This window comes from Schistocerca americana, chromosome 8, assembly GCF_021461395.2.
Source record: "Schistocerca americana isolate TAMUIC-IGC-003095 chromosome 8, iqSchAmer2.1, whole genome shotgun sequence".
In the NCBI taxonomy this organism is placed as follows: domain Eukaryota; kingdom Metazoa; phylum Arthropoda; class Insecta; order Orthoptera; family Acrididae; genus Schistocerca; species Schistocerca americana.
This window is the reverse complement of record NC_060126.1, coordinates 249344543-249366871: the sequence shown is the minus strand read 5'-3', so window position 1 is coordinate 249366871 and position 22329 is coordinate 249344543. Positions and strand designations below refer to the sequence as shown.

The 22329-nt window shown below is 38.8% G+C and overlaps 1 protein-coding gene across 3 annotated transcripts in view; it reads right to left on the bottom strand.

The window, feature by feature from the left end:
• Positions 1 to 18442: 18442 nt before the first annotated feature.
• The window catches only part of LOC124544895 (RILP-like protein homolog), a 166953-nt gene continuing 163066 nt past the window's right edge, over positions 18443 to 22329 (bottom strand). For all 3 annotated transcript variants that reach the window (XM_047123623.1, XM_047123624.1, XM_047123625.1), the window contains one exon: positions 18443 to 20593. In XM_047123623.1, coding sequence (XP_046979579.1) covers positions 20473 to 20593 — 121 coding nt within the window. In that variant the 3' untranslated portion in view covers positions 18443 to 20472. The remainder of the gene's footprint in view (positions 20594 to 22329) is intronic.

Sequence of the window (22329 nt, the reverse complement as noted above, 5' to 3'; positions counted from 1 at the left end):
CTAAACACAAAAAGTCATGGGGATATCCCGGCCATGTTTCCACATCGATGGCCAAACCGAATATTCACAGTTCCAAGATCATGCTCTGCATTTGGTGGGACCAGTTCAGCGTCGTGTTCTATGAGGTGTTAAAACCAAGTGAAACAATCACAGGTGCTTGTTATCAAACACAAATAATGTGTTTGAGCAGAGCATTAAAAGACAAATGGCCAGAATACAGCGAGAGGCACGATAAAGCGATTTTGCAGCATGACAATGCTTGACCCCACATTACAAAATAGGTCAAAATGTACATGGAAACGTTAAAATGGGAAGGCCTACCCCACCCGCCACATTCTACAGACATTTCTCCCTCTGACTATCACTTGTTTAGCTCAATGGTGGATGGCCTGGCTGACCAACACTTCCGATCTCATGACGAAGTCACAAATTGGATCAATTCGTGCATCGCTTCAAAAGGTGAACAATTTTTTCGATGGGGGATTTGTACACTGCCCAAAAGATAGGAGAAAGTAGTGGCCAGTGATGGAAAATACTTAGAATGATACATGTGTAACCAATTTGTTTCATTAAAGCCTCAAATGTTGGGAAAAAAAGAGGTGGAATCAAAGTTGTACACCTTGTATATTCTTTATTTTTTCCTATTGTAATTCGTAAGTTCCTTTCCTACAAATATATCACTTCTAAAGATTAAAGTTTAACTCACATCTGACGGTGTCATGTTCCCATAAAACTAACACCTGATCTGAATCTGAAGTATCTAGATATGAGAGATGTTTTTACCTTTGTTTCTTTTTTTTCTTTGCTCTTTAACTTTGAGCTTTGGTTTATGGACACATAATAATTTTATTTTTATTTTTTTTCAGTATTATCTTTGATTTTTATTTCTCTGGAAGACCCTAACATTTTTATTTGTACATTCAGTAAGTACTGGATAACAAGGTCAAGATTTATCATTCTTTTAATACCTCAACAATGATTGGTTTTATTTCTGAAATAAAATGTCAGGTACATTTTGATAAAATTGAGCTCCATTGTAATGAGTCCTAATTAAGCTTTTTGTACAAATTGAGTAAGTGGTGCCAGCACTGCTTTTTCCCCTACAATTTAACATGTTTGCAAATCTGTACCACATCAGGCATTGGCGGATTACTAACGCAACCAGTATATCCAAGATTTGTTACAGCAGTGGTTGGGTACTCAGTTCAGTTCCCATAAGTGCCCAGCAGCACTGGTCATTGTCCAGCTTAATGATTCCTTAATACTAACAATGAAAGATAGGGATAGGAATTTAATTAAATAAACTTGCTGAGTCCAGGCCAAAGAAGGCTTATTAAGAAGTTCTGATTGTAATAACATAGTGTCTGCTATGATGACAAATCCACTCTGGAGCATCACATACATTACAAAGCGTCTCAACATATCCTTCATACACCACAAAATCGAAGCCACTCACCCTTGAAATGGTTCTGCGCAGGAACATTAATGCAAGCCAGAACTAATTGGAAATTATGCTGCTCCAAATACCACACTCCACACACGCATAAAATAACATTTGAATTATTATTAACCAATGTTCGTGTTGTGATCATATAAGGTTTTACCAACCCAATAAACTGCTAATATAGTACCAATGAGCTAATCTTAACTCAAATTCCATTCAGTACAAAATAGTGCATGAACCATGTACATAATAGCTCTAGAGACACATGAGAACTTGCTTTAAAAACTTGTTCAAAATCAATTTGGTGACCCTTTTGTAGTAATCTCATGCAAAGCTCTCCAGATGACTTAACAAACTTTGGTCTGGTAATACAACTATGTTATGGTCAGGCAACTTCATTATGCTGTGATCAATACCATACTGTGATTAAGACCACAGTGAATTTTGAAGAACCATTAAAATTGACAAATAAGTAGCACTACTTGTACTTATTAACACTTAAAATATTGTGAAAAATCTTCCAATGTCTGGCTATGGGTGTGTTGTATGTACTTTGCTGCTATGGAGTTTGTGTGACTGGATACCCCTAGCACCAACAGCTTGCAGCATCTTACCATCTTCCTTCCATCTACAACAATTTTGTGCTATTTACACCAAGAAATCGGAAAAAATACTTGAATCTCCTTACTGTTGATTGATGTGTGAATGGGTAACGCCAGTTTACTTTTTTCATGATAAACACCACATAAATTTTGAAACATAACAACATCCCACACAACTCTTTTTCTACTGAAATCTAACAACACTTTGTTATCCGTTAACCAATTCAAACCCAATAGCATGTGTAAGTTTAAGTTAGGGTCTACAACAATTGTTTGCTAGACGTGTATGTGCTGGCAGTGAAAATGATTTTTGTGTTCCCTCTTGTATTTCTTGCTCTTTATTTCCAGTAATCCCAACAATATAAACTCCTATTACTGGTGGTAGAAGGCATGAAAACTTTTTTCCTTACAGCTGCTAGAAATTCCTGTGATATTAAAAGGTATTTTGCTACCAGAATCTAAACAAATATAAACATCTACTCCAAAAATCCCACCAGATACAATAGATGTTACTTGTTTCTTTCCTGGGATTGTTCTATCTTTCACAAGTAGCCACTCAAAACTAGATATAGGACATGTGAGACCTAGCACTTTTTCTATGTAAGGGCCCATAGTTCCAATTGTATATCCTGAAGCCTGGAACCTGCTCCAGAACATAAGTTGTTTTCTGCTGACTGGTTTGGAAAAGGCCTGTCCATTGTATCACTCTATTCACATAGTCATTGTTGACATTTCTTGAATTAAATTTTTGATTCCTATTATGAAATTGGTTATTTACTCTGTTGTAATTTTGTTTTTTAAACTTTGAATATTTATTCTCACTCTTGTGCTGAAATTGTGGAAGATACCAATTTACACTATTATTCGCAGATCGATAAGCTTTCCCCTTGATCATAGTCTCCACAATCCTTATTCAAGATATCTGGCTCTTCTGTTCAAGTTAATGATTCAGTAACACTTGTAAAACCATGATAACATATCCCTATCGACTAATATAGTATTTTGACCCTTTTAAATGCCATTCTTTACACTTATTATAACTACCCCAACTACTATTACAAAATTTAATAATTAAAGTGCTCATTTTTCTTATGTTATCAATGACCAATATTTTTGTTGGAAGTCATTCAATAAAGTGAATTCTTCAGAATGAGCTGTTCCCCAATCTGCAGTATGTCCTAGAGTTAGCTTAAGACTTTTGGCAGTAATTATGAAAATGCTCTTAAAAATATGTATATTGGATACCCCCTTCTGGTTTATATTTAGTTACTTGGTTTTATGTTCCATGGACCATTTTGTGTGATAATGTGGAACAAGTCATTTTGCATTAACATTGAAAATTAATTTGTACATATGGCTACATTCTGAACATTTCTGGATCCCCTTCCCCAAAAAAAGATATACGGATGTTGTGAGATGGTAGCCACCACATTTTACATCTTACAGGAATAGAATTTCTTCTATGGATCAGGAGTAGTCATCAAGGAGAAATTTTCTCAGTGTGTTTTCAAATTTTACTTTGCTGTCTGTTAGACATTTTATATCACTGGTTAAGTGCATTATGTACCCCTTTTTGTGCTAAAGACAACCTTATGTGGTGTAATGAACATCATTTTTCCTTATAGTATTGAAATTATGTACAGCATTGTTCCTTTTGAACTGTAGTGGATTATTTACAACAAACTTCACGAGGGAATAAATATACTGCGAAATAGTAATCAGAATGACCAACTCCTTAAAGAGATGCCTACAAGATGATCGTGGGTGGGCACCTTACATTATTCTTACGGCACGTTTCTGCACAACAAAGTCTTTCTTTCCCATGGATGAAATCAAACAATGGAAAGTAATGGACGGAATAATGACAATATTAGGAAAAGGATAAATAAATTGCTACTCACCGTATAGTGGAGATGTTGAGTCTCAGATAGGCACAACAAAAAGACTGTCACACACGTAAGCTTTCAGCCAAAAAGGCCATAATTGGAATTAGCAAAAAACACACACATACACAACATTTGTGCAAACACAATTCACACACATGACCACAATCTCGGGCTGCCAAGGTCAGACTGTGAGCAGCAGCGCATGATGGGAGTAGCAGTCTGGGTGATGGGGGATAAGAAAGAGACTGGGCTGGCGAGGGTGACAGATAACAGGGTAGAGGTGAGGGTAAAGTGCTGCTTGTGGGAGCATATAAAAGGAGAGAAGTAAAAAGACTATGAGTGCATTGGTGGAATAGAGGGCTGTGCAGTGCTGGAGTGGGAACAGGGAAGGGCATCGATGGGTGTAGGACAATGATTAACGAAGATTAAGACCAGTAGGGTTACGAGAACATAGGATATACTATAGGGCAGTTCCCACCTGCCCAGTTCAGAAAAGCTGGTGTTGGTAGGGAGGATCCAGATAGCACAAGTTGTGAAGCAGTTATTAAAATGAAGAATGTTGTGTTGAGCAGCGTGCTCCACAGCTACGTGGTCCAGTTGTTTTTTGGTGACTGTTTGCCAGTGGCCATTCATGTGGACAGACAGCTTGTTGGCTGTCATGGCTACATGGAATGCAGCACAGAGGTTGCATCTTAGCTTGTAGGTCACATAACTGGTTTCACAGGTAAACTTGCTTTTGATGGGATATGTGGTGCATGTAACCAGACTGGAGTAGGTGATGGTGGTGGGAGGATGTACGGACATGCCTTGCATCTAGGTCTACTGCAGGATACGAGCCATGTGGCAAAGGGTTGGGAGTAAGGCTTGTGTAGGGATAGATGACGATGTTGTGTAGGTTTGTTGGGTGGTGGAATACCACTGTGGAAGGGGCACGAAGGATAATGGGTAGGACATTCCTCATTACAGGGAACAACAAGAGGAGGTCAAAATTGGGGTGAAGGGGACTGAGTCATTAGGTGAATGCTGCTCTGTGGCTGGACAGTGTGGCTTTGGGAGTTGGGGGGGGGGGGGGGGGTGAGAAGGCATGGGAGATCTGTTTCTGTTCAAGGTTTGGAGGGTAACTACAGCCCATGAAGGGCTCAGTGAGACCCCTGGTACATTTTGAGTGGAACTGTTTGTCACTGCAGATTTGACAGCCACAGGAGGCTAGGCTGTATGGCAGGGACTTCTTTGTATGGAATGGGTGGCAGCTGTCAAAGTGGAGGTATTGCTCATGGTTGGTGGATTTGATATGGACGGAGGTACTGATGCAGCCATATTTGAGGTGGAAGTCAACATAGAGGAAGGTAACTTGTTGGGTTGAGCAGGACCAGATGAAGAGAATGGGGGGATAAGGTTTTGAGATTCAGGAGGAATGTGGATAGGGCTTCCTCACTCTCAATCCAGATCATGAGGATGTCCTCAATGAATCTGAACCAAGTGAGAGGTTTGAGATTTTGAGTGTTAGAAAGGATTCCTCAAGATGCTGCATGAATAGGTTGGCATAGGATGGTGCCATGCGGGTGCCCATTGCCGTATCCCGGATTTGATTGTACGTGATGCCTTCAAAGGAGAAGTAGGTGTAGGTGAGGATATAGTTGGCCATTGAATCTGGGAAAGAGGTTGTAGGTTTGGAATTCATCAAGCATTGGGAAATGTAGCATTTAATAGCAGCAAGGCCGTGACCATCAGGGATGTAAGTATACAAGGGAAGTGGTATCAATAGTGACAGGCAGGAAACCATGTGGTAAAGGGACAGGAACTGTGGAGAGTCAGTAGAGGAAATAGCGGGTATCTTTTATATAGGAGGGTAGGTTGCAGGTATAGGCTGAATGTGTTGGTCTACAAAAGCAGAGATCTCAGTGGGGCACAGCAACCAGCCACAACGGCTCATCCCAGCTGGTTGGGTTTATGGACTTTAGGAATCATGTACGAGGTATGAGTGTGGGGAGGGGTAGGGCTGAGGGGAGAGATGGACTCCAGGAAGAGGTCTTGAGATGGGCCTGAGGATTGGATGAGAGACTGGAGATCCTGCTGGATTTCTGGAATGGGGTCAATGTGGCAGGATTTGTAGGTGGATGAAACACAGCTGGTGGAGTCCTTCTGCCACATAATCCTTAGGGTTCAACAAAAGTGGTGGAGCCTTTGTCAGCATGTAGGATTATAAGGTCAGGATCAGTTTTTAGGTGATGGATTGTGGTTATTTCTGAGGATGTAAAGTTAGCTCACATGTTGAGGGATTTGGACAATATGGTGAGGGGAGCACGAGGTTAAGAAATTCTGGAAAGTTAACAGCAAATCATTTGGGGGCAGGGTGAGGGGGTGGATGTGGATCATGGTTGGATGGATGGATCAACTGAGTCAGGCAAAATTCAACATTGGTCTTAAAGATGAGTTAACCAGAACATTATTCCATATGACATTACTGAATGAAAATATGAAAAATATGTCAACTTACTTACCTGTCTCTTCTGAAAACCATAACTCTCATTACATTTCTTTGTCTTAACTTCTTTGCCAGTTTTTCTAGTTCCTCCAAAAGTTTTCAAATTATACCTCTGTTTTTTCCAGATCAGCTGATGAATGAGTTGTACCGACTATCTTTCTTGTACCTTTTGTTCAATCAAATCATTTAAAATTGTTCTAATGTTGTGGAAGTAGAACCTGATTCAGTTACTTCATCTGAATCTTTACCATGTTCTAAAACAGTAAGACTTTCACCAGAGCTTTAAATTTATATACTTACTGTCTATCCCACTTTACCATTCAGGTCAGAAATACCTCTTAAACATTTTCCTTCTTTCTTGTTAATACTGATGTACAATGTAAATAATATTTGGGCAACAATAACAATTTTCACTCAACACATAATTTCACATAAGACTAAACATTAAAAATAAATAAAAATTACCCTGTAATAAATACGTCCACCCTGCTTTGCTGTGCAACACAGCATTGTAATGTAGACTGCACTGTGCTGCTGCAACTTGGTGATGCCGTGAGGCGGTTGCGCCACTGTCTCTTGCACTGGGGAATCATTGTACAATTGCTGCTCCCCCAGCACAATTAGCTACTGTACGACAAAGCAACCACAGTCTACCTTCCATTTTGTCATCTCAAAAAATCTTTGTAAAGTGTAATGATGCAACTTTTAATTGCCTGTCATCAACAGCAAATTTGTTCATAATAACAGCCTTTCAGTGTGTGTATTAATATATGCATTTTCTCGCTTAAACCAGTTATTTATCTGGTTGTTAAGGACAACAGCACAGTTTCACAATAATTCTTACCATAAAATGGGGTATTCTCCATAAACCTTCTCATACAGTAATCTTTCGTATCAATTTTTGTCTCCTACTTCTTGCTTTTATCACTCTATACGGTTTCCATTTCCATAGAAATGTTGGAACAGGTGAGGTAATACTGACCCAACTACTTACCTTAGAAGATACATTAAGGGAAGGCAAACCTACATTTCTAGCATTTGTAGACTGAGAGAAAGCTTTTGACGATGTTGACTGGAATACTCTCTTTCAAATTCTGAAGGTGGCAGGGGTCAAACAAGGGGAGAAAAAGGCTATATACAATTTGTACAGAAACCAGATGGCAGTTACAAGAGTTGAGGGGCATGAAAGGGAAGCAGTGGTTGGGAAGGGAGTGAGACAGGGTTGTAGTCTATCCCTGATGTTATTCAATCTGTATATTGAGCAAGCAGTAAAGGAAACAAAAGAAAAATTTGGAATAGGAATTAAAATCCATGGAGAAGCAATAAAAACTTTGAGGTTTGCTGACGACACTGTATGGAATGGACAGTGTCTTGAAAGGAGGATACAAGATGAACATCAACAAAAGCAAAACAAGGATAATGGAATGTAGTCGAATTAAATCAGATAATACTGAGGTAATTACAATAGGAAATGAGACACTCAAAGTAGTAGATGAGTTTTGCTATTTGGGGAGCAAAATAACTGATGATGGTGAAAGTAGAGAGGATACAAAATGTGCATTGGCAATGGCAAGGAAAGCATTTCAGAAGAAGAGAAATTTGTTAACATCAGTTATAGATTTGAGTGTCAGGAAGTCTTTTCTGAAAGTATTTATATGGAGTGTAGCCACGTATGGAAGTGAAACATGGATGATAAATAGTTTAGACAAGAAGAGAATGCTGAAGATTAGATGGGTAGATCACGTAACTAATGGGGAGGTACTGAATAGAATCAGGGAGAAGAGGAATTTGTGGTATAACTGGACTAGAAGAAGAGATTGGTTGGTAGGACATGTTCTGAGACATCAAGGTGTAGGGAAGCAGCCCACTCACGCTACATAGAATTCACATGCTTTCCATTGTGTGCCAGCCTAGTCCGCTGTAACTAACTATGACGTCATGGATATTGCGCAATACCTTAAACGTTAAGTAAATAATCTGAAAAGTTAATAGCATGTCAGGAGTGATGTTAAAATGATAATGTGTTAAGTTTCAGTTTACTAACTTAAACAGTTTTCGAAATGTGGACGTTCTACGTAAAAATCATCGGCGCAACAGGAAGGAGCTAGAAACTTCAAAATTTATGTTCAGATTCCTTTTTCATTGTAATTTAATGGAAACAGCATGCTGGATCTCACAAAGTAATATTTTGGTTGAAATTCATGATTTTCTGTTTTTGTGTGCTAAAAGTATGGAAGCAAGATAGATTAAGTAAGTGATTAGATACAGCTAGGATGTTTGGATTTAGGTAAAATGGAGACACACTATAACAACAAAGATGTGAGAAATTTCCAAAAGGTAGCTATAAAACTATAGCTGTAGCGTCTCTGCAAAGGGCAAGTTCAGAGCTCATCTATTGCATGCAGTGCAACTAAAATAATTCTCTCGCCAAAAGTATTTAACCTAGCCACATCAGAATTTTACTATAGATACTTACCTGTGTGCTGATTGCACAATTAAATGGAGAGCTTCATCAGCCTTCAGTGAATGAAGCACTTAATTATTTAGTAACTTGAAGTGGTGCGCTACTAGCCCCAGCAGCTTGTCAGGAAGGCAAATTTTGTTGGCTGGGCTTTCAGCAGTCTGCACCACAGCTATATAAATAAGAGCGCTGTGGGCTGGATTCAGGCCCCAGTTCTCTTCTAGATTCGTAACAGCGCACACTCCATGTCGGAAGCTGTGTCGCATCTGTGCAGTTGCAAGGAACAGCCTTGGATGCCGTATTATGTAACTCGGTATACACGTAACAATGAGTTCGCATTGTGGTAAAGTGTTAATTGAGGAACGACTTCAGTGATTTATTCTCAGTTTGCATATGTCATATTTTCATGTGTCACTGCAGGACAGACCTTCTATCATTACTAGCGTGGCATTTGATTAGTATTAACATCAAATTTTGGCGAGCATTCACTTTGAACATTTACATTGATAATGATTATTGAACAGTTTTGTTATCTAGGTATAACAGGATCCGAGCAATAGACTCTGAGCAGCTCAGATAGTACAAGAGCTGATAGTAGCATTGCTTGGGTAAACTTTTGTCTGGAACTTTACGCTTCATCATTTTCAGAATATAGTGAAAATTGTTATAGTAAACTGCATTTCCTATTAATCCCAGACATCCTAAATCCTCAGCGTAATGAACTTCAATGACCAATAACTTTATTTCCCAATCAGAGTGGGCACAGTGAACTTTAATTACAGGCATCACATTTTTGCGAATAACTTTCTGGTTGCCGACATTGTAGTTAGAGAGCCTGTGATGAGAACGGCAACAATAGAAATTTCCACCCACCGCCCTACAAAGGGATCACCAATTTAGTATTGGAGTGCAATGTGGAAGGTAAAGGGAGACCAAGAGGTGAATAAACTAAGCAGATTCTGAAGGATGTAGGTTGCAGTAGGTACTTGGAGATGAAGCAGCTTGCACAGGATAGAGTAGCATGGAGAGCTGCATCAAACCAGTCTCTGGTCTTAAGACGATGACAATGACAACAACAACAACAACAACAACAACAACAACAGCAGCAGCAGCAGCAGCAACCATTAGACTCTTACACAGTTTGTGTTTTTGTTGTATTTCTTGCAATAACTATCACTGTCATGCAATTGAGTGCCACAAATGTGATGTTTTTGAGAGACTGTTATAGAACACATTAACGTTACTCTTCTTACTTCTTAGGTTCTTGATAATCACATTTTGTAAGGAAGATTTCAGACTTGTACCCTGACTGCACTTCTGTTGATATTAGGAGACTCTGGACCACAATTTTAACTTCTCTACAATAACGTAAGAAATCTCTTTGCATCAATTAGCCATATACTGACATTAACATGATGATAGTTCTTGATGATGATATCGATTTCATGATGTGTATGTATAATGTTCAAACATGGATTACCAACAAATAATGAATATTAAAATAACATTCCATTTGTTTTTGAAACAGTGGAACTTTTATTGTCAAAAGTATCTGTATCACCTGACAACTTCTATGCTTCTTCAAAGCAGATTGGCGACTCCCAGAACTTCTGTTTTCTTGTCCAAGCATGTATTTCCTCCCTTGAAACTGCTACTATCACTGTCTCATCTTGCATACACGCATCGTCCCTCAGCATGACTCACCACATGCAAACAAAATAACTATCCCTAATGATCTCTATACTTATGACACCTAAATTTACAGTTTTCTTTCACACACATCACTCATTGGTAAGAAGACATAGGGAGACATCACTTGTCTGGAATAGTACACAATGAAGTGACAAAAATCATGGGATAGCGGTATGCACGTATACAGATGGGGGTAGTATTGTGTACACCAGGTATAGAAGTGTGGCACTTTGGCAGAGCTATCATTTGTACTCAGGTGATTCATGTGAAAAGGTTTCCAATGTGATTATGGCCACATGACAGGAACCTACGGACTTTGAATGTAAAATAGTAGTTGCAGCTAGATGCATCGGACATTCCATTTTGGAAATTGTTAGGAAATTCAATATTCCAAGACGCACAGTAAAAAGAGTGTGTCGAGAAAGCCAAAACATTTAATGCATTACAACTCACCACAGGCAATGCAGTGGCCAACAGCCATCTCCTAACAACCAAGAGCAGCAGTGTTATTGTGGAGATGCCAGTGCTAACAGACACGCAACACTGCATAAAATTTAAAATTGAATTGCAACTATGAATGTTTATACTAAATTTTAAATAATAATTAAACCAATGCACTCCAGAGAGACATGTTCTCAAAAATTGCTGCATGAAATAATGGTAGAAATCAGTGTGGGATGTACAAGGTGCATATCCTTTAGGACAGTGTGTCAAAATTTGGTGTTAATAAGCTATGCCAGCAAATGATTGATGTGAGTGCCTTTGCTAGTAGCATGACATCACCTGCAGTGCCTCTTCTGAGCTTGTGATTGTATCGGTTGCATCCTAGACCCCCGGAAAATTGTGGCCTGGTCAGATGAGTCCCAGTTTCAGCTGGTAAGAGCTGATGATAGGATTTGAGTGTGGTGCAGACCTCATGAAGCCATGGACCCAAGTTGTCAACAAGACAATCTGCAAGTTGGTAGTGGTTCCATAATGGCATGAACTGCGTTCACATGGAATGGATTGGGTCTTCTGGTCTAAATGAACCGATCATTGACTGGAAATGGTTATGTTTTGATACTTCGAGATCATATGCAGCCATTCATGGGCTTCATGTTCCCAAATATGTCACCGGATCACAATATTTTGTGACTGGTTTGAAGAACATTCTCGACAATTTGAGTGAATGATTTGGCCACTCAGATTACCTGACATTTATCCTATCTGATATTTACGGGACATAATAAAGAGATTAGTTCATAGACAAAATCCTGCACCTGCAACACTTTCACAGTTATGGACAGCTGTAGAAGCAGTGTGGCTCAGTATGGCTGCAGAGGACTTTCAATGAGCGGTTGAGTCCATGGAAGCTGCTATACTAAGCTCGAAAACAGGAGGTCCAACACCATATTAGGAAGTACCCCATGACTTTAGTCACCTCAGTGTATAACACTGTATTCTACATCTGTGAATTACTCTTCATCCGAGGTACCATGCTGTGTTTTCCCCACCTAGAAATCCTCAATCCAGTTCCCTGATACACAATATGATCACACTTTCAATAATAAATAAATGTTCCACCACAATATAAGTAGTGATCACACAACTGAGGTAATGAAAGGGTCTGGGTCATGTGGCCCCCCCCCCCCCCCCCCCATGAACCATGGACCTTGCTGTTGGTGGGGAGGCTTGCGTGCCTCAGCGATACAGATAGCTGTACCGTAGGTGCAACCACAATGGAGGGGTATCTGTTGAGAGGCCAGACAAATGTGTGGCTCCTGGAGAGGGGCAGCAGCCTTTTCAGTAGTTGCAAGGGCAACAGTCTGGATGATTGACTGATCTGGCCTTGTGACAATAACCAAAATGAACTTGCTGTGCTGGTACTGCGAACGGCTGAAAGCAAGGGCAAACTACGGCCGTAATTTTTCCCGAGGGCATGCAGCTTTACTGTATGGTTAAATAATGATGGCGTCCTCTTGGGTAAAATATTCTGGAGGTAAAATAGTCCCCCATTCGGATCTCCGGGCGGGGACTACTCAAGAGGATGACGTTATCTGGAGAAAGAAAACTGGCGTTCTACGGATCGGAGCGTGGAATGCCAGATCCCTTAATCGGGCAGGTAGGTTAGAAAATTAAAAAATGGAAATGGATAGGTTAAAGTTAGATATAGTGGGAATTAGTGAAGTTCGGTGGCAGGAGGAACAAGACTTCTGGTCAGGTGACTACAGGGTTATAAACACAAAATCAAATAGGGGTAATGCAAGAGTAGGTTTAATAATGAAAAGGAAAATAGGAATTCGGGTAAGCTACTACAAACAGCATAGTGAACGCATGATTGTGCCCAAGATAGATACGAAGCCCACACCTACTACAGTAGTACAAGTTTATATGCCAACTAGCTCTGCAGATGACGAAGAAATTGAAGAAATGTATGATGAAATAAAAGAAATTATTCAGATAGTGAAGGGTGACTGGAATTCGATAGTAGGAAAAGAGAGAGAAGGAAACGTAGTAGGTGAATATGGATTCGGGCTAAGAAATGAAAGAGGAAGCGGCCTGGTAGAATTTTGCGCAGAGCATAACTTTATCATAGCTAACACTTGGTTCAAGAATCATAAAAGAAGTTTGTATGCATGGAAGAATCCTGGAGACACTAGAAGGTATCAGATAGATTATATAATGGTAAGACAGAGATTTAGGAACCAGGTTTTAAATTGTAAGACATTTCCAGGGGCAGATGTGGATTCTGACCACAATCTATTGGTTATGAACTGTAGATTAAAACTGAAGAAACTGCAAAAAGGTGGGAATTTAAGGAGATGGGACCTGGATAAACTGAAAGAACCAGAGGTTGTACAGAGTTTCAGGGAGAGCATAAGGGAACAATTGACAGGAATGGGGGAAAGAAATACAGTAGAAGAAGAATGGGTAGCTTTGAGGGATGAAGTAGTGAAGGCAGCAGAGGATCAAGTAGGTAAAAAGACGAGGGCTAGTAGAAATCCTAGGGTAACAGAAGATATTTTGAATTTAATTGATGAAAGGAGAAAATATAAAAATGCAGTAAATGAAGCAGGCAAAAAGGAATGCAAACGTCTCAAAAATGAGATCGACAGGAAGGGCTAAATGGCTAAGCAGGGATGGCTAGAGGACAAATGTAAGGATGTAGAGGCTGATCTCACTAGGGGTAAGATAGATACTGCCTACAGGAAAATAAAAGAGACCTTTGGAGAAAAGAGAACCACTTGCATGAATATCAAGAGCTCAGATGGAAACCCAGTTCTAAGCAAAGAAGGGAAAGCAGAAAGGTGGAAGGAGTATATAGAGGGTCTATACAAGGGCGATGTACCTGAGGGCAATATTATGGAAATGGAAGAGGACATAGATGAAGATGAAGTGGGAGATATGATACTGAGTGAAGAGTCTGACAGAGCACTGAAAGACCTGAGTCGAAACAAGGCCCCGGGAGTAGACAACATTCCATTAGAACTACTGACAGCCTTGGGAGAGCCAGTCGTGACAAAACTCAACCATCAGGTGAGCAAGATGTATGAGGCAGGTGAAATACCCTCAGATTTCAAAAAGAATATAATAATTCCGATCCCAAACAAAGCAGGTGTTGACAGATGTGAAAATTACCGAACAATCAGTTTAATAAGCCACAGCTGCAAAATACTATCGCGAATTCTTTACAGACAAATGGAAAAACTAGTAGAAGCCGACCTCGGGGATGATCAGTTTGGATTCTGTAGAAATATTGGAACACGTGAGGCAATACTGACCCTATGACTTATCTTAGAAACTAGATTAAGGAAAGGCAAACCTACATTTCTAGCATTTGTAGACTTAGAGAAAGCTTTTGACAATATTGACTGGAATACTCTCTTTCAAATTCTGGAGGTGGCAGGGGTAAAATACAGGGAGCGAAAGGCTATTGACAATTTGTACAGAAACCAGATGGCAGTTATAAGAGTCGAGGGACATGAAAGGGAAGCAGTGGTTGGGAAGGGAGTGAGAGGGTTGTAGCCTTTCCCTGATGTTAATCAATCTGTATATTGAGCAAGCAGTGAAGGAAATAAAAGAAAAATTCAGAGTAGGTATTAAAATCCATGAAGCAGAAATAAAAACTTTAAGATTCGCCGATGACATTGTAATTCTGTCAGAGACAGCAAAGAACCTGGAAGAGCAGCTGAACGGAATGGACAGTGCCTTGAAAGGAGGATATAAGATGAACATCAACAAAAGCAAAACGAGGATAATGGAATGTAGTCAAATTAAGTCGGGTGATGCTGAGGGAATTAGATTAGGAAATGAGACACTTAAAGTAGTAAAGGAGTTTTGCTATTTGGGGAGCAAAATAGCTGATGATGATCAAAGTAGAGAGGATATAAAACGTGGACTGGCAACGGCAAGGAAAGCGTTTCTGAAGAAGAGAAATTTGTTAACATCGAGTGTCAGGAAGTCATTTCTGAAAGTATTTGTATGGAGTGTAGCCATGTATGGAAGTGAATCATGGACGATAAATAGTTTGGACAAGAAGAGAATAGAAGCTTTCAAAATGTGGTGCTACAGAAGAATGCTGAAGATTAGATGGGTAGATCACATAACTAATGAGGAGGTACTGAACAGAATTGGGGAGAAGAGGGGTTTGTGGCACAACTTGACAAGAAGAAGGGACCAGTTGGTAGGACATGTTCTGAGGCATCAAGGGATCACAAATTTAGTATTGGAGGGCAGCGTGGAGGGTAAAAATCGTAGAGGCAGACCAAGAGATGAATACACTAAGCAGATTCAGAGGGATGTAGGTTGCGGTAGGTACTGGGAGATGAAGAGGCTTGTACAGGATAGAGTAGCATGGAAAGCTGCATCAAACCAGTCTCAGGACTGAAGACAACAACAACAACAACAACAACAACAACAACGGGTCATGTGGAAGCACATGAAGAAAGAAAATTGCAGAACAGTCACGAACATTGCTAAGAAATCATTTTATTAGCACTGTATGCACTGAACAGGGAGAACTATTGATATTGGAACAATGAAAATTGTCTTATCAGATGCCTCTCTCACATTATATTGATGACAGTGTCAGGAAATGACAAACACCAAGAGTATGCTGTATTGTCATTTGCTTTGAAAGCCCTTACACAAGCTGGCAGTGGCGGCAGTTTCATAAGGTTGACATTCACCTAGAGCTGTATGAAACCTGCCACTGTTACACAACTGGCATCACATTACCATCATGGCTCTTATGTCACAAAAAATTACACCTGAACAAATAGTTCTCCCTAAATATATGACGACTGCTGAATATGACAGCTTTATAATGCTTCCTTACTAGAATTCAGATCAACAGTTTTGTCAGGTATCAATTGTACATAAGGTTTAACAGATACTATCAAGCACCATCTCTGATGTCGTGAACCTCCACTTTACACACACACACACACACACACACACACACACACACACACACACACAGCCATTTGTCTTTGATAATATAACAAGGTCTTTAGAATCTATATGACCATTAACTGAAACTGTTGTCTGTTGGATGGTTGGTTTGTGGGGGTTGAAGAGACCAGACTACAAACGCCATCGGTCCCTGTTGTCTGCAAATGGACCAATATGCTGTGGGAAGGTGGTCGTAAGTATTTGCCTCACCTGTTTAAGCGAGCATAAATCTCATTAGTACTCATAACCTGAGGGGGAGAGGGGGGGGGGGGGGGGGGGAAGGAAGCTGCTATTTTTTATACCAACATATAAAGTTTAACTGTACTCTTTAGACGCACACTGGCATGAAATAATCTGATGTTCAAATACCATTTCAATACAATGTTTCGAACATTGACGCCTTCATAGGTACAAAACCATTAGCTCCACAAGCTGTTTTTAATACACAGCAGGAAAAAAACTAAATGCTAGATGAAAATAATAGTCAAACAATGCAAACTCCAGGTAGGAACATTAACAATGTAGAAAAAGGCAGATTGCTGCTTACCATAAAAGACCTTTTTGGCTACTGTTTTCCTCACCTTCTGCCCCACAACCTCCTGACATTGCACCTGTTGGCACTCCACCAGACAGAGTTCATCTCTCTCCCACCCGTACACTGCTAACCCTTTCTCTTCCCATTTCCCATCCCCTCCAGATTGCTGCTTGCATGCCATGTGATAGTTGCATTCCAGCTCGAGATCATGGAGTTGGTGGTCATGTGTGCATGAGGTGTGCTAGCACGTGTGTGTGTGTGTGTGTGTGTGTGTGTGTGTGTGTGTGTGTGTGTCTCTCTCTCTCTCTCTCTCTCTCTCTCACTGATGAAGACTGGGACCGAAAGCTATATGTAAGTGTCTTAATTGTGGCTGTCTGCAACTTGACATGTCTTCTTTACGGTAAATAGCAATCTTTCTTTTAGCTACATTATAAATAATAAAGTCGGATATCAAGGATGGCAGCGAGATGGCAAACTGGCAATACATACATTCCTGAGACCAGACCAACTCCACAAGCGAAATCTCGTGGCAGATTAAAACTTTGTGCTGGACTGAGACTCAAACTTTGGACTTTGTCTTTTGCACGCAAGTGCTCTACCGATGGAGTTACCCACAAAATAATGACTCACGACCCATTATCGCAGCTTAACTTTCAACTGTTTTCATAAAAAAGCCATGTCTTGAAGTGGTGAACTTTTTGTCATTTACATAGAAGCTTTTCATGAGATATTTATACTTCCCCTCGAGTGTCTCTCATATATATTATTTTTTTCTCCCCCACCCAATGTTGAAAACCTGAGCTCAGATTTCCATACATCGTCAGGTGCAGTCTTTCCTTCTCATCCCGTCCGATAAGTATATCCTGAGCTGCAGTTCTGGGTGACTTTTCAAAACTCTATCCATTTTCCTAAACCTCTGCAGTCCTTTTGCTTCACCCCTCTTCCTTCCTATTCAATTCTTCTGCCAGGAGCCACTGGCACCGAAAGCCTGCATACATAAAACTGTGTGTCCTCCTGCCACCACTTGGTGAGTATATTTTTTTTTTGTCTATCCAATTACATTATATTGTCAAAAATTGAGTATTTTCACTGTTAAGTATTTTTCTAAATAGCTGAAAACGCTTCGATGCCCAGGCTAACAGGGAATGACTTACTATTTTCTTCAGGCATATAAACTCCGACAGCTATGTTTTGACCTCTACACTTCAAGATGTGTGAACTCATTTTGCCAGGCGCACTTCCTCTCCCCATACGGTACATTTCCAGCAATCCGATCTTCCTGATTCAGGATTGTCAGTAATGAGGATGACAGAATCCTAAAGGTACTAACTACATCCTTTAATATGAGCTCTCCCAACTCTACACTTTTCACACAGCCTCAGTAACATGCTTTTTCTGAGAGAGTCAAACACTTGCATTTCTCTGAAGTCGTTTTACAACTGACTCATGTACTGCAGTACTTTATGCATTGTTAACTAAACAATGGAATGTTGCAGAAAGTTCAATCACAAAAGAATTACCAAAACAATTGATGAAACAATTTGAATTACAGTGTGTTAGATAGCCATTGGTGGACTGTTTGTGGATGGTCTGTCATAACTGCTTTGATTTGTCTAGTGCAGGGAAACACATACCAGTACTGGGCTACTACTTCGATGTATCACAAAATTATCTCTGTTTAATTTGGCAATAAAGAGAGTACCATATATCATTTCGTCTTTTACTGTTTCTAGTTATTTCTTTTGAGAGTAAATTAGCAGTTAAATTAAAGGGGGGGAAATATGATCTGAATATGAAGTGGAATTAGACATAAAATAAGGTAGATGATGCCGGAAGGGTAAGAAGTTTCTTCATAAAATGAAGCCATCTGGAGAGGAAATAGTTCTGAACAAAACTGACAGTGGTTATTTTAACATCCATATATTTTTGGTCAGCCAACTTACATCTAAACAAGTTAGACTGAATGCACAGAACTGAAATTATGCACTGAATAGGGTGTTCAAATCTACAGGATTGCCTTTTTTTGCCAGGTATATTTGTAGTTAATTCCATAAAATCTGTTAAAATTTTCAGTACGGAATAATGGTGTCTAAAAGATTGTATTTCTAACTCATCAATAATTTTAAAATAGGAAAAATGGCATTTATTGTTGGATATGAGAATCTTGATCCTTCTGAAGAAAGGACTTTCTTGCACAACATATCTACCATCACTGTTCCTATTTGCACAAATGCCTGTTTTAGTACCTATACAACCAAATTTTTCAGTATCCAGTTACAAAAAGGTCAATCTTTTGTAAAACATTTAGCTTAAAAGTACTTGCATAACATTAACATTTACAGAAACACTTGTTGCAAAAACAAATATAACAAACTGCTACAATCTCTATCAGTATACTTCACTCTAAATGCTTTTATTTAATGTCAAACATTCCAAAATGTATAGCAGTACACAATCTGCTGAGTGACTTACTGTCAAATGACAAAGTGTTGGTTTCTGCCACCTTAGAACAACTGTAAATAGTGACTCTTATTGGCACACAAGACTGTATCTGTACACAACAAAAAAGCAAGAACACCAAATAAACGAATGTCAAAAATTTTAAGTAATTTCAAGTATTTTTATGTACCCTGTATCACAAAACTTCCAGGAAAAATATTTGTGTGTGTACAACATTTTTTATGAGACCTGCAACAATACATATTTCAGGTCTTATCTATTCATCATAACATATATGAAAAAGTTCTAAAAGTCATTCACCTTCTTCAGCTCACCATAGTTCTAATGTGCAGTGTATGTCATGACAAAATTTAGTGTATATTCTTCTAAAGAAATGGCATATTTTCCATAATATTTTCAACACACTTAATCAACTTAAAATAGTAGCACTGAATCATATATTACACAAATAAAGTTATCAGATCCAAAATACAAAAAGATAAAAAAGTTATCACATCAGTGTATCAATATACAAATTATTATATATTAAGCCTTCTGCAGTACATGGCAGTACATTCTGCCACAAAGAGATTTAGCATATTTACAATATATGATGCAATGTACAAAGTAGCAGCGTAACTATAAATGAGTGTACATGTGTAAATTAAACTGCAACAAAGACAAATGAAAAGTTTTTTCAGCTATACAAGGTGACAAAGTTCTCTGTTCATGTTTGACAGGAACAAAGGAAACAGACTTGCACGAGCAATTATAAAAACCAGTCTATAAAAACATGTCATCAAGTAGATCTACCAATGAATGTCTTATCATACTTATCTGGAAATATATTCTACAGATACATATGATGTATTTATAAATTTGAATATTTACGAAAAAATAAATAAAACATCAATTTAGTAACAATACTGGGAATGGATATGAATCCACAGACACATGCAGCAACATTTAAAACACCAACTATCAGTTTAAAATGGTTCAGCTTTTCTTTTCAGTTTTATACTCACTGAAGTAATGTACACGTATAAATAAAAATATATATGCTCTGAACTCTTAAAAGTATCTAAAAGCAAGAATTAAGCAGAAAATTCAGGCAAATGATTGTAAAACAAACGTCCAAGAGAACACAGCATTTTTACGACTTCATAACAAATTGTTGAAACAATAAGCAACTGAACAAAAGAGAAAGGAATGTGTGGAAAGATAAACCACATTTGTTGTAATACTCTTATCTACTTATTCAGTACTAACAACATTTTAGATTCCGTATTTGCCTACACACAGACAGTGGATATTGACCAAAATGCTATTAATATAGTTGGAACATACTTCTGATTATCTCTGAGATGGTCTTTTGTTCACTCAAATTTCAATAAACACACATCTTCATTCATGAAACCTGCAGAGTTCAATATTGCCTGCAATATCAACAATATATCTAGGAAATAAAGCAGTAAATGAAGGATCAACAACTCTATTACAATGGTATATTAGAATCTGAAGTGCTAGATAGGGCCATCTTGGACAATGATGAAAGACTTCGTTTTGGAGCAGCACCAAGGAACGAACCATTGTTGTCACTAAGGAGCTTCCGAAAACTGAAAGATAAAAAGAAACTAACTATAATAGCCTGTTAAAATATTTGAGGTAAAAATTATTGTTTGATAGGATCAGATGAAGCATTTGCAATTTAAAGGCAATATATTGTAGTGTGTGTGTCCGCAAGAAGGTAGCATACAAACACTGATTTCTCCCTCCATATACCAATCACAGCTGCCTACAAAGGTATCTAACACACATTTTAAACTACAGTTAGACAAATAAGACAATTTACTCATAATTATAAAACTCTGTTCACCCTTAATTTGTTTTTAAATATAGTTACACGTACATGTTCACGACATGGCATTGTTGCTCACTAGAAGCAGTGTTTAAATCCCCGTCTCTTCCTTCCAAGATAGAATGGCTGTGCTTTACTGCACTATTCCATGATAGTTGTACTTGGGTGCCCTCAAACTGTAGTTGAACTACTTTTCTCATCTTTATCACAAAGAATTGAAAATTTGACTCTTGTGACACTAACACGGATACAAAATTAAGTTTTAACCACATTACTTTAGGCTTTATTTGACTAATTATTATAATAGGAACATCGAGGAAAAAAGTGAAGAACATCAGAACACTGCTGTGTACAATTTATGCTGACATTCGTAAGAAAGGGAGGCAGCAAAGGGTACGTTCCCTGACAATATCTTTTGGATTTGGCTTATTTTACGGGTTTTGACACAGAACCCCATGCAACTCGTTAACGGTACAAAACAAATTCATTTGCTCTGACTTTTCTGAATACCCTTATAACCACCCATCACATGTACCGAGTTGATAAAAACGTTGCAAAGCACGCAAGATGATTGTTATACAATGTGAGCAACACTATCAGTCAGAGATGGAATGAAGCTGTTTCAACAGGATTACAATATTTTATTTTTGACTGGAATATGTGTAGCTCGTTTTTTCTTCAGCTTGAAGCCTTAATGATGAAAACACAATGTGTACACATGCTTGAAAGTTATTACAGTAAAATCTAGTTGAGGATGGACACACCCTAAACAAAAATGAGAAACAGTAATCCCTTACCGGTAGTGGAGGACTGATGTGTGACACACACACACACACACACACACACACACACACACACACAAAACCAGTACACAGAGGTTTTTTTAACTTTTTGTAGTTTAAGTATGCACTCTCCTACACACAACTGATATGTCACAGCAACAGGTGGATGCACTTTGACATCTTTATGGTAGTTTTTATCTACAGTAAAAATTGAGCGGTAGCTCAAAACTAGTTAAATATGTTTACAGTTAGGTGTATCTATAGACAACACAGCACTCAACTACATAAGAGTGGTGGCCTTTTCTGGTTGTTGTTAACGATGTGGCAGTTATATTGAAAGAGCATGAAATGCTGTACAATGGCAATCTTTGTGTACAAGTTATAAGGGGCAGTCAAATGAAAATGAGACAGATTGAAAAAGAGTAAGTAAACTGTTAAATATTTCAAAAGTAATTGCCATAACTGTTGATACATTTATTCCACTCTGAGATATGATGGTCAATGCTTTCATGCGAAAATGCTTGCGACTGCCTACACAACCATGACTGTACTCAGACACACACCTCTTCAGTGGAAGCAAATTTATGGCCGCAAATGTCTTTCTTCAGGCCTCCAAAAATGTGGAAATTGCATGGGGAGAGATCAGGGCTGTATAAGGGATGTGGAAGGGCCTCCCAGTGAAACAACCTTGGCAACAAGTGAGTCCGACCGC